Source organism: Pantherophis guttatus, chromosome 1 (assembly GCF_059756535.1).
Source record: "Pantherophis guttatus breed Tessera chromosome 1, ASM5975653v1, whole genome shotgun sequence".
NCBI classification, from domain to species: domain Eukaryota; kingdom Metazoa; phylum Chordata; class Lepidosauria; order Squamata; family Colubridae; genus Pantherophis; species Pantherophis guttatus.
In genome coordinates, this window is record NC_142063.1 from 263579207 (window position 1) to 263591669 (window position 12463).

The 12463-nt window shown below is 35.2% G+C and overlaps 1 protein-coding gene across 5 annotated transcripts in view; it reads left to right on the top strand.

The window, feature by feature from the left end:
- Positions 1-12463, top strand: part of STXBP5 (syntaxin binding protein 5) — a 109005-nt gene that overhangs the window by 64534 nt on the left and 32008 nt on the right. For all 5 annotated transcript variants that reach the window (XM_034418976.3, XM_034418978.3, XM_034418979.3 and 2 more), the window contains 8 exons: positions 871-994; positions 3656-3734; positions 4954-5108; positions 8948-9020; positions 9734-9881; positions 9978-10045; positions 10706-10746; positions 11401-11621. In XM_034418976.3, the coding sequence (XP_034274867.1) occupies positions 871-994; positions 3656-3734; positions 4954-5108; positions 8948-9020; positions 9734-9881; positions 9978-10045; positions 10706-10746; positions 11401-11621 (909 nt within the window). The remainder of the gene's footprint in view (positions 1-870; positions 995-3655; positions 3735-4953; positions 5109-8947; positions 9021-9733; positions 9882-9977; positions 10046-10705; positions 10747-11400; positions 11622-12463) is intronic.

The following is a 12463-nucleotide window of genomic DNA, read 5'->3' on the forward strand; positions in this document are numbered from 1 at the left end:
GAACTAAGTGCTTCATAGATAATCACATAATGCAGTTATAATTGATACATCAAATTCTTAAATTCATAATATAAGAAAGATTTTAAAAGTTGGAAGTAAGATGGAAGTAAGTGTGCATATAATGATCTTAACAACTAACTAAAAACATCTTTCAGAAGCTACATGGGGTGGGGGAGGGCAAATATATTACTGCAAAAATAAAAATATACCAGGCTATCATAATTTTCTGATGATCTACAAGTGTAAAACTGAGGTGGTAATATTTAACTGTAAGCAATATGCTGCAGTCTATCAGGCTGTGATAAATAACCATTTGTATATGAATATAGGTTTATTTTTCTAATTTTCACCAGTGTAAAATATTTGCATTAGAACAGTTTAAATGATTAACTCAAATGACATTAAATGATATAACTGATATAGCTGCATAAATACATGTGTCCTTTAAATGTGGAGACTTTTCCTTTTGAATTAATTTTATATTAAAATATTGTTTTATGCCAAATTTAACTGCATTGGGGTATTTAAGCATATTATATACATATGCATGCATATTATGTTCAATTTATTGTTAGTTTCCTCCATGCTTAATTTTAGATATTATAATAGAAAAGCCATGTTAGTCTGTAGTGAGAAAATTTGGCAGCACTTTTTCTGACTAACAGATTGTGTTAAAATACGTAAGCATTTGTGAGCTGCATTCATATCATCAGATCCATCTTATGACATAAGCTGCAGCCACAGTAACTTGTGCCTCTTAATATGTTTCTCAGAAAAAATACTACCATAATCCTGTGACTCCATGCTGTTTTAGTAATTTAATTTAATTGTATATTTCTTAATATTTTAAATTATTATTGTTTTGCTCAGGCAATTCATTCTGTAGCTTGGCATCACGAAGGAAAGCAATTTATTTGTAGCCATTCAGATGGCACTTTGACTATATGGAATGTAAGGAATCCTACTAAGCCATTGCAGACAATCACTCCCCATGGTAAGTTCACAGTGTATGTGTTTGTATTTAATATGTTGGTACACTATACTTTAGGTTGCACTTCTATACATATCTGGAAGTAAATACTATGGAATTTGCTCCCATATTGTGCCTACAATGAATAAATGTGCCTAAATTGTTACAGAATATTTGTATATTCTTATATATACAAAAAGATTTTTCAGTGTCTTCTTATCAGATACATAGATTAGTGTAAGTAATAACAGCAATCACCATTTGCATATGGCTAGTCTTGCTTTACATTTTTTTTACTATTAAACCTAATTTGACTTTAAAAAAATTAAAACCAAATATCATTCAGAATTAGGTTGTAGGTCTTTACTACAATATAAGAGTGTTACAATATTTCATTGTGTTTAAATACTAATATTGATTTTAATTTGGTCCTTATACATAAAACCTTTATTTAAGTATAGTGTTAGTGTGACGAAAAAGGATTATTTATTCTTTGCCATTTTCCAGGTACAGGTTATATTAAATTCTATTCAATTGAGTAAGTGTCAATTACTGAAGATTATTTTAGATAAATGCTCATTTCTTATAAAATACATGGGGATGACTCCATTTCTAAACACTTGCGTACTTGCGGGACCGCCTACTACCACCAATAGCCTCCCACCGGCCGGTACGCTCCCATAGAGAGGGGCTCCTCCGGGTGCCGTCAGCCAAACAATGCCGACTGGCGGCCCCCAGGGGGAGAGCCTTCTCTGTGGGGGCACCTACTATCTGGAACGAGCTCCCCCCAGAGATACGGAGGATCCCGGATCTGCGCACCTTCCGCCGCGCCTTAAAGACCTTACTATTTCACCAGGCCGGCCTGGCCTAATTTTCCCCCTCTTTTATAAAAGATTTTTAAAATTTTAAATATCTTTTAGTATTTTATATATTCAATTTTAAATTGGTTTTAAAAGTTTGGGGTTTTAAATTTGTCAGGGCCAAAATTATTTAATTTGATTTTATTCTATTTTTTAAATTTTGTATTGTATGGGTTTTTATTGTTTGGCTGTGCACCGCCCTGAGTCCTTCGGGAGTAGGGCGGTATAGAAATCTAATAAAATGAAATGAAATGAAAATGAAATTTCTAAACACTTATAACAAAACTGGGCTAAACAGATTTTCCTGCTCATTCTTTCCATTACGTACTCGATTTAGCAAAGACTATTCTGAAAGATGGGAAGTACAGGTAGTCCTCAAGTCACAACAGTTCACGTAGTGTTGGTTCAAAGTTACAACACCACCCCGAAAAGTACTTATGACCCAGTCCTGAAGTTATGAATATTGCAGCATCACGACAGTTGTTCATCCTTATGACTGACTGCAGAGACACTGCAGTATGCCCCCTGCCTATTCCCCCTCCCTGCTATGCTAGGCCACCGGTTCCTCCCCATCCTGTCACCAATCGCTCACTTACCTTTCATAGATCTGTAGAGCTCAGGACCACATGGCTGAAAAGCGTCTATCTTCTCATATGCTGGTGAAGCTGCCTTGGTTAGATCCTGTGTTCTTAACCACCCTTCTGTCTCCTTTGTAAAAGGCTTTTCGCACAGATTACAGAGGCCTGCAGGAGCGTAAGATCTCGCCCCCAAAGACTTCCATCCACTTCACAAAAGGCTTTTGGCATTGAGAACGGAGGTCTGCAGGATCACAAGATCTTATCCCCAAAGGCTTCCATCCCCTTTTGCAAAAGCTTTTGGAGCGGGGAATGGAGGCGTGCAGGGGCGCAAGTTTCCATCCCCTTTGCCCCTGCAGGCTTCTATTCTAAATCTCCTTTTGCAAAGGGGGACAGAAGATCTAAAGAAAACAGCTTCCCCTACATCTGAGAATAAGGCCACTTTTCTTTTCTTTTTATGTATTTTTTTATGTATCCTTTCTTTTCATGTACACTGAGAGCATATGCACCAAAGACAAATTCCTTGTGTGTCCAATCACACTTGGCCAATAAAGAATTCTAATCTAATCTAATCTAATCTTTTCTGCCATGTAGCCCTGAGCTCTGCCAATCTTCGAAAAGTACGTGCGGAGAAGGCCGAAGCAGTTAAGGGGCTCCCTGAGGGGTGGGAAGGGGAGCATGAGATATCTCAGGCCTCAGTGCAGGAAGGCCTTGGGTGGCCAGAAGCAGGTGGTCTTTTCCTGCACTACCACCCCCCCCCCCGAAGTACCTCATGTACTCTTAACGGTCCTTGCATTTGATTAATGAATGCATTGGGGAAAGGAGGGATAGGTTTCAATTGTTTAAAGTGATTCAATTAACATGACCATAATGGGCAGGCTCCATTATGGCCATAAATCGAGGAGTATGTGTATTTATCTGTATTTGCTATAGTATTTACTAGCAGTGATGCTCTATCGAAGTTTTAGGAACACCTAGCCACCACCTCCCATCTAATTTCAATTTCCCATCCACTCTAACAATAAGGAGTTACCCTGAGAAGTTGAGAATAGGGATGATTGTTCTCAGTAAGTCTTTTGCATGAGCGTTAAGATGTATGAATAATGAATCTTGAAACAACATTTTCTAACATATGGAACATATTGCTTTTCTAATACATGGATATATTGTTAAGATTGTAATATAATTTCTAAGATTTTGATAACTTTCAAATCAATTTTAAATAAAAATAAGGCAATATTTTGTTTTAGGGAAGCAGGTCAAAGATGGAAAGAAGCCAGAACCCTGTAAACCTATTCTTAAAGTGGAATACAAAACAACTAGAATTGGGTAAGAATAGGGCCACAGTTATTTAATGATGACTTGAATATTTACTGTGTCTAAAGATGGAGTATATGATCCAGATTTGTCCTGGACAGAGTGCTTTGATGGAATATTTCATCAGAAGAGAGAGAACAGGCAACTTCAGTGGATTCCTTATTTTTTTTCTGCATATTGCTGCAACTTCTCCCACACTGTGAAACAATCCTCTGTCCCTCCAAATCTAGGAGGCCTCAGAGAAAAGGCAAACAGAGAAAAGTTAGTTCTCCCTTACGGCATCTAAAATGTTCCCTGAACTGATGATGCCTTCCTATAAATGGAAGGACTCTTTTTTTGTTATTGTTGTTCTTTCTGAATCCAGCCTACATTTTGCAATTTAAGATGTGTCAAACAGGTATAAAAATATTTAATAAGCATTCAAAATGCAGAAGTAACTATGTATTCATGAGTTCTTCAGTTTTATACAGTAAAAAAAATATCAAAATATATACACTTAAAATATACAGACATCTATAAATATATCACCATCAAAATTGTTAACATCTCTGGAACTTTATATTATGTCCCCAAATGTGATGTTCCCAAATTTATTTATGCATGGGAATTACAGAAAAAGAGCAAATTCCATTTCATGGATGGAAATATATTAATGGGATAGTGGATAGAACCAATCGTTTTAATGAGTTTAGTACATTTTGTGTGGCGTCCCTCTTTAATAAAGGAGTGACTCTGCTCAATCCTTGACCAACTTATGAAGCCCAGGGAATCCCTACAGTTTATTTGAGTTTGGTGGAATGTGCTATGTTTGGGCACTAGGTTTTCCTTTTTCTTTTCTTTTAATTACTATTGCTTTTATTGTTTTATTATTGCTTGTGAGTTACCCAGGGTTATGTTACATAAGATATGTTTAAGGCAGCTGTACAAAATTTTTAAATGAAGACATAAATACATAACATTCTTCAACTGCTCTAATTGAAAGAGATGTCTTTTAAAAAAGTATCCATTAATTGTTCATAACTCACTGCTCTGTCAATGTTTTCAATGTTTTTGTTTTAATACGGTCCAGTCCAGTCCAGTCCAGTCCATATGGTAAGCCTTATATTGTTGTATAACAAGCAGGCATAGCACATAGAGTTCTTAATATATTATTCCACTAAATCCAACAGTGTTCCATGTTTTTTAATGTTATCTTTCATTGTCTTAACTATTTATTTGTCTTGATTTTCAGAGAGCCTTTTATAATCTTGTCAGGTGGCTTATCATATGACACTGTCGGAAGAAGACCCTGTTTAACTGTTATGCATGGAAAGAGCACTGCTGTTCTAGAAATGGATTACTCGATAGTAGATTTTCTAACTCTGTGTGAAACTCCATACCCTAGTGGTGGGTTCTTTATTTTTCTTTTCCTTTGTTCTATAATTCCAGCATTCCTTCATTATTTTCTTTATTAACAGCATTTATTAACTCAACATCTAGCAGGATTATTGGAACTAAACTCCAGAACTTGTTAGCTTGCTATTCTGAAAGTTCCAACATTTCTGAAAACAACTAGATTATGTAAAATAGCATATCTAGTTTAGATTTATTTTTATTTATTTAATAAATTTGTTTGCCACCCAATTCACAGCAAGGTGACTCTGGGCAATTTATAACATAAACTCTGGGCAGTTTACAACATCAGATTTACAACCTTATAGGCTATGAAATTGTTCAGATATTTACCCAATTTTCCCCTTACAAAAATATCTTCACCCTACTGTACAATAATTACTGCCATGGTGATAAGGTTGAAAATAAATAAAGTGTATCAGAGAAAGTCATATATGAATTTTAATTGTTTGCAACTGTTTGGTTATTCCTAATTTCCAAGTTATTTACAAAGTGAGCCAATTTCTAAGTGATTATTGCAATCAAAATGGTGGAAGAAATCTATGTAACTGAAGGAAAATCCTTATATCAATTTTAAAAAATAGTAAATGAATAGATTAAAAAAGTAAAACAATGTTTTAAGTGGATCACAAAATAGTGACTATAGAAGTATATGTATGAATAGTAGCATCCATAGATTTAATTTGATAATTTGTTTTGTTAGAACAGTGAGACAGTTAAAATAATTAGATTAACATCGTATAAAGAGATTTTTAATTAGATTAACATTTTATAAAAAGATTTTTGGAAAAGGGCAATGGGTTAATTGATACAGAGTTAAGGTTACACATTATAACCATCTGGGTAATAATGCACATTCACTGTCATTTTTAATTTCTATAGGTTTCTGATAATATCATACATAAATGTTTTTGCAGTCATCTATTAAAGTCATACTATTGTCCAGATGTTTAGGATTGTAATTCTAATTATTTCTATTTAATATGACAATGCTGTTTTAATGTAATGGGAGCTCTTGTTCAATTTATTTGAAAACTGTTGAATAGATATTAGGTGTAAGATGTCTTGGATCTTTTCTAGATTAATGCTTTATCTTTGAGTCTAATTTTCTTCTGGATACTTTCTAAGTTGCCTTCAACCAAATTGTATAGAAAACAACAGTACTGTTGAACTCTACCCTTATAGCCCTCTAAAAAGTCTTGAAGACTGGGCTTATCTTATTAGCACTGGGATAATGGTACCTGGATCCAGTAAAGTTATTTATGGGTTAGTGGGTGTTTTTTTTTTTTAAGGAACCAGGAGTTTTTATGCTCTTCTTCCTGCTTTCTTCCTGCTATTTTTATTATTGTTTATAGACTGCTTATGGTAATGGTACATAAGATGGGCAACTATATAGATCCTATAAATAAGTACATGAATAAAATCATATTTGTCATGATCTTTTTCGAATCTTACTTTTGGGATTTGGAGTTGAGAGCAAGTATTCTTTTTTCAAGAATAAGGATCTCTGTACTGCTAAATCAGATAGCACATTGGGCAGTATCAAACTTATGCTAAATGGTGAACAACCTTTCTTTTCCTCTGAAGCTGACCTGAATATTTTTGCATTTTTCATTCTCTTCTGATTTCACTCATAAAATAGCTGTCTCTAATTTTCTATTAGTTTAGTTTAGTTTATTCATACTTATATGCCGCCCTTCTCCTGAAGGACTCGGGGCGGCTCACAAAGATAAAACAACGGAACAATAAAATTAATACTAAAATAATCCAATTAAAATCCCCAAGAAGTTAAAACTAAGACTCCCAGCAGATCAGGCAATTTGTTGGAAAAGCCATGTCTTCAGGTCACCGCAGAAAGAGCGGAGGTCGGGGGCCGTCCGGAACTCAGTGGGTAACCCATTCCAGAGGGTCAGTGCACCCACAGAGAACGCCCTCATCCTCGGCGCCATCAGCCGACATTGTCTGGCCGAAGGCACCCGGAGGAGGACAGTCCTATGTGAACGCAATGGGCAGTGGGAGACCAGTAGGAGGTGATCCTGCAAGTACCCTGGGCCTGTGCCATGGAGGGCTTTATAGGTAAGTACCAGCACCTTGAAGCGGATCTGAAGGACCACCGGTAACCAGTGCAGCTCGCGCAGGAGTGGTGTAACACGGGAGTAACGGGAAGCTCCCGTAACAACCCGCATGGCCACATTCTGGACCAGCTGGAGCCTCCGGGTGCACCTCAAGGGCAGCCCCATGTAGAGGGCATTGCAATAATCCAAACGTGAGATAACAAGAGCATGAGTGACTACGGAGGGCATCCCTATTTAGGAAAGGGCGCAACTGGCGCACCAGGAGAACCTGTGCAAAAGCCCCCCTTGTCACGGCCGTCAGATGGTCCATTAGTCTATTAGTAAATGAGATGGTAATTTCACCACTTTTGAGCTTGAGTTCAACCTTACTGAACTTGGTAGAGAAGAATGGGGAGGGGGAGGGAAGGGAGATACTTGAAGAGTGGATATGGCTGCATATTGCTGCACATTAAAATGTGCTTTCCTGAGATTGCACAATTACTATCTAAATCAGAAAACATTGCAGCTTCTTAAAATAGGGCCAGATACAGTGTGTGTACCCATGGACCCTGAGAAGCACTTTCAGATCTAAAGTGAGTCACATCTCTGTTATTTCTAATTCTTCCATTGATAAGCATATAATTAGAATGGAGAAATGTGTTTGGGAAATTGCTAAGAAGGCCTTACAGAGAAATGGGAGAGATATTTGGAATGTCTAAATTGATTGGCTTGGAAAATATGATCCAGATTCTTAAAATTAAAAATAGAAGAATCTGGTTAATTTCAGAATGGATCCAAGGAAAACTAGGGAGAGATGTGTTGGAATTAAAACTTTTGGAATACCCAGAATTTTCCTGTGAACTCTTTGAAAGCTTTTCTTAGTTGCATCAGTTTGCCCACTCTGCACAGCTTCAGTGCTGCTTGCAATTTTCTATCAGAGTTGCTTCTTTTAGTCCATGTGATTATCAGGCAGACAAGCAGAGGGACCTAGCCAGTAGTGGGTTCCACTTATCTTCCCTAACTGTTTGGAACTGTGAGCGCATGTGTGGTTGCTTCGCTCGCATGCTGCGCTTCTGCGCATGTGCAGAGCGTCTGTGATGACGTCCGGGTGGGTGGGTGGAGTCTCCCGCCGCCACCACTACCGGTTCGCCCAAATCGGGGCAAACCGGTAGAAACCCACCACTGGACCTAGCATTTGGCCAAGAGGAGAATACAAGTTATATTGTGACTTGAATTCCTTTTACTGTATATTCTTTTAAGAATATTGTGACTTACATTCTTCTGCTTTTCCTTATCAGTGCAAACTTATCAAAACTTATCAGTTTTCCTTATCAGAAAGGATTTTAATCCTTTCTGCCAAAGATCAGCAAAGCCATCAGTTTTCTTTGAGGTTTTGAGGAGTTCATTTTTTCTTGGTTTTGTTAGATGTATATGTGGCTGGATTTTTATATTAGTGGTTATTTATGCTCATTTTGGCTAGTTTCAATTGTTCTTAACTGTTTTATTAATGTTACACCGTTTAGGGATTTTTTACTGAAAATTAGTAATAAAGTTTTGGCAAAAGTGATACAAAATATACGAGTAAGTAAAATACTAAACATGAATTATTCTGATATTTTCTGACATTTATTCACAATATTCAAATTGAAATAATCTCTTGTAAATAAGTGCTTTATTGGTGTCGCATTACAGTCTGTGTGTGAAATCAACAGTGGCTAAATATTTACCAAATGTGAATTATTAATTGGCTTTCTTTGAATATTTATATCTCTTCTTTAGATTTTCAAGAGCCATATGCTGTGGTTGTTCTCCTAGAAAAAGATTTAGTAGTTATTGACCTTGCACAAAATGGGTAAGATATAAAAATGTAATATGGAGATACCAATTTTTTGCTTATTTCCTTATTTATGTTTACCAATATATTGTTTCTATAGTGGTCAATTTTTTATGAACTAGGTTTATTGGACTCCTTGAAGAAAAAGGTTTTAATGACATTTTGGCATTAAATTTAGTGAACTTATTTCTATAGCTATGGACATTTTAATTTTATCTAAATATCGCTTTCTGAACTTAAAATTTGCATTTATTCACACACATGGAAAGTACCACCGCAGAGTTTAAGAACAGTCTTGAGGATCTTTCTCTTTGTTGAGCCTTCTTAGAAATCTCTAAGCTTACATTTTTAATGTATTTCATTAACTGAAATTTTCTGTAATAAAATCTTGTATCACCTTTCTGTGATGTCCTTTTAATAGATCTCTTGTATTCCCATTTTTCATACACATATTTTCTTACAAATACCAAATCCTTGGCACAAGATATAATATACATGTCCACACATACACCAGTGAACGAACACACATATGAATCAAACTAATATAAATCAATATATAACACTAGTAATGGTATAGTGATTATGCTTCAAGTGTTCTTTAAGTGCTATATTTCTTCTTCTATTGTATTCATTTTTATTCTTTTAATATTTTTATCACTGAAAAACAATTGTAATAGTATCAAATTTAATATGTAAAAAATAACAATTGTCTTTTCAACACCTCATTAAAGGTATCCTATATTTGAGAATCCATATCCCTTGAATATACATGAATCTCCAGTCACTTGTTGCGAATATTTTGCTGATTGCCCTGTAGACCTTATTCCAGCACTTTATTCAGTGGGTGCACGACAAAAGCGTCAAGGCTATAGTAAAAAGGTAAAAAAAAAAGTGTTAACATCATATTCTGAAGTGCTGTTCTTTATATATTGGTGGGAAATTGTTATTATGATTTAATCAATTATTTTTTAATAGGAATGGCCTATCAATGGTGGAAATTGGGGTTTGGTCACACAGAGTTATCCAGAGATTATCATTACTGGGTAAGTTATAAAATAGTAGATGCCAAACAGAACATCACTACATATTGAAAATCTTGGTCATAATGTATGTGTTACGTTTATTTCTTTTAATAGATTCCATTGATCAGTCTACTGTATTAAAAAAAATAGAATTGCTAACAATACAAATAGGATTAACTTCTTGTGCAATTTAAAAATAATCTTGTTTGAATTCATTCGAGTTTATTCTCTAGTAAGTATTAAGATTGTAGCCTTGGTTTGCCCTACTCTATAGAATGCTCCAAACTGTTAAATGATTAATGAGACCAAACACAACTAATCCTTCTAGATTCTAGATGGTATAAAAAAGGGGATTCTTTTTGCATTTTAAGAAAGTTAAATCTCAACATTCAATATCTATATTTCACGGGGATAAAAAAAAATTCTCCAGACTTAGGTTGGAAGAAAAGAAAAAGGCAAGTCTAATTCCTCTTCAGATTACAAAGATACTTATAATATTGCATCTAAGTCTCTGAGAGCAATAATTTGCTTATATTGTTGAACTAATAACATGTCAATGCTAAGAAATCAGTAACTATATAAATCTGTACAATTGAATTATATAAATTCAGCATAACTAAGTAAATCTCACTACTCTTCAACTTCTAAAAATACTTTTAAAAACATTTCATATTTTAATAGGCATGCAGATGGATCGGTCAAGTTTTGGGATGCTTCTGCAAGTAAGTGATTTGCCACTTTTAGTGAGGTTCTTACTCCCCCACACACCCAAAAAGCCATTTAACGTGTAAAAGCTGTTATAAGAACATCATAATACGAATGGCATAGTAGTGACATTACTTGTCTCATTTTTTTCTTTATTTGTTTGAATATTAAATATTAATATCAGTCTTGCTTGGATTCAGTTGAAATGAATGTACTTTAAATTAGTTGTGACAAAATTGTCTATTTTGAATAGAACAATTTTTTTAAACTCAACAATTTTTGATTATGCATTCTATTTTAGTGCCATATCATAATTAACAGTTCTTGTAATATATAAAATTAAGTACTCATGTTTAACAATTCATGTTGTTGAAAATCCTTTAAAGATATATTTGAGAGTCAGACTAGAGATTGTAAAGTGTAATATCTTTCTCACAACTCAGACACCTCTTTCTGTGATTGATATTTGATGTCAATCAATATTAATGAAATTTAAACATCCTGAAATATAATCTCTGTTTCAGAATTGCATTGTTTGAATGATATTCCCTATTCTCTGTTTCAGAATTGTGTCCCTTGAATAATAGTCCTATTTCTAAATGGAGAAATAGTCTCCTCAAAATGATTTCATTTAAACATACAACCAAGTTTATTTCTTAATTTATTCCTAGTAACTTTGCAAGTACTATACAAATTAAAAACAGCTAAAGTATTTGAAAAAACTCGAAATAAAGAAGATAGGCCAAGCACTGACATAGTAGATGAAGATCCATATGCCATTCAGATCATCTCATGGTGTCCAGAAAGCAGGATGCTGTGCATAGCAGGAGTTTCTGCACATGTCATTGTTTACAGATTCAGCAAACAAGAAATAACAACAGAAGTTATTCCGGTAATGGCATTCACTTAAATTCATTTCTACTTAAGTGGCATTCACTTAACATTCATATCTATTGTTATCAAGATCCCTATTTTTCAACAATGAAAATATAGTAACAATGCCAACTTGCATAATTTTTGTTTCATCAGTTCTTCAGATTGAAGTGTATTAAAGAGACAATTATGTTTGTTGTTACTTTCCTAGGACTGGGAAATAAGTTGCCTTATTCATTACAAATACAAGTACAATTGAACCAAATTTGATAAATTTAACAATTAAATCATGCCTGTGAAATGTTTCTTTTACCTTACAGCTCAGTCACAGGATATCATTAGGCCCTATCTATTTTTCCCCTTGTCCCTCTGGGGAACCTGTGGGACAGAAAATTTAGTACAGGTAGTCCTTGGTTAACAATCACTCATTCAACAGCTGTTCAAAATTAGGATGGTGCTGAACAAATGGTATTTACAATCTGTCTGTAAAGTTCTGGCTGTCCCAGCATTTCTGTGGTCATGTGATTATGATCTGGCCACTTGGCAACCAGCTCACACCCATGATGGTTGCAGCATCCCACAGTCACATGATTGTCATTTGTGACCTTCCCTCTAGTTTACTATAATCAGACTCAATGGGAATGTCAGTAGGAAAGGATGTAAGTAGCTCCTATAAGTCATTCCCACTCCTGCTACTTTCCCACCCTCCGCACAGATGATTGAACTCATTCCAGGATACAGCATCCATCTGCCCACCTTCCTGTACTCACCCCACTTTCAGACATGCTTTTGCCAGGCTGTTGCAGTCATCTGTGCACCTTTCCACACTCTGGAGTACTTACCCACTGCCCAGCTGCACTT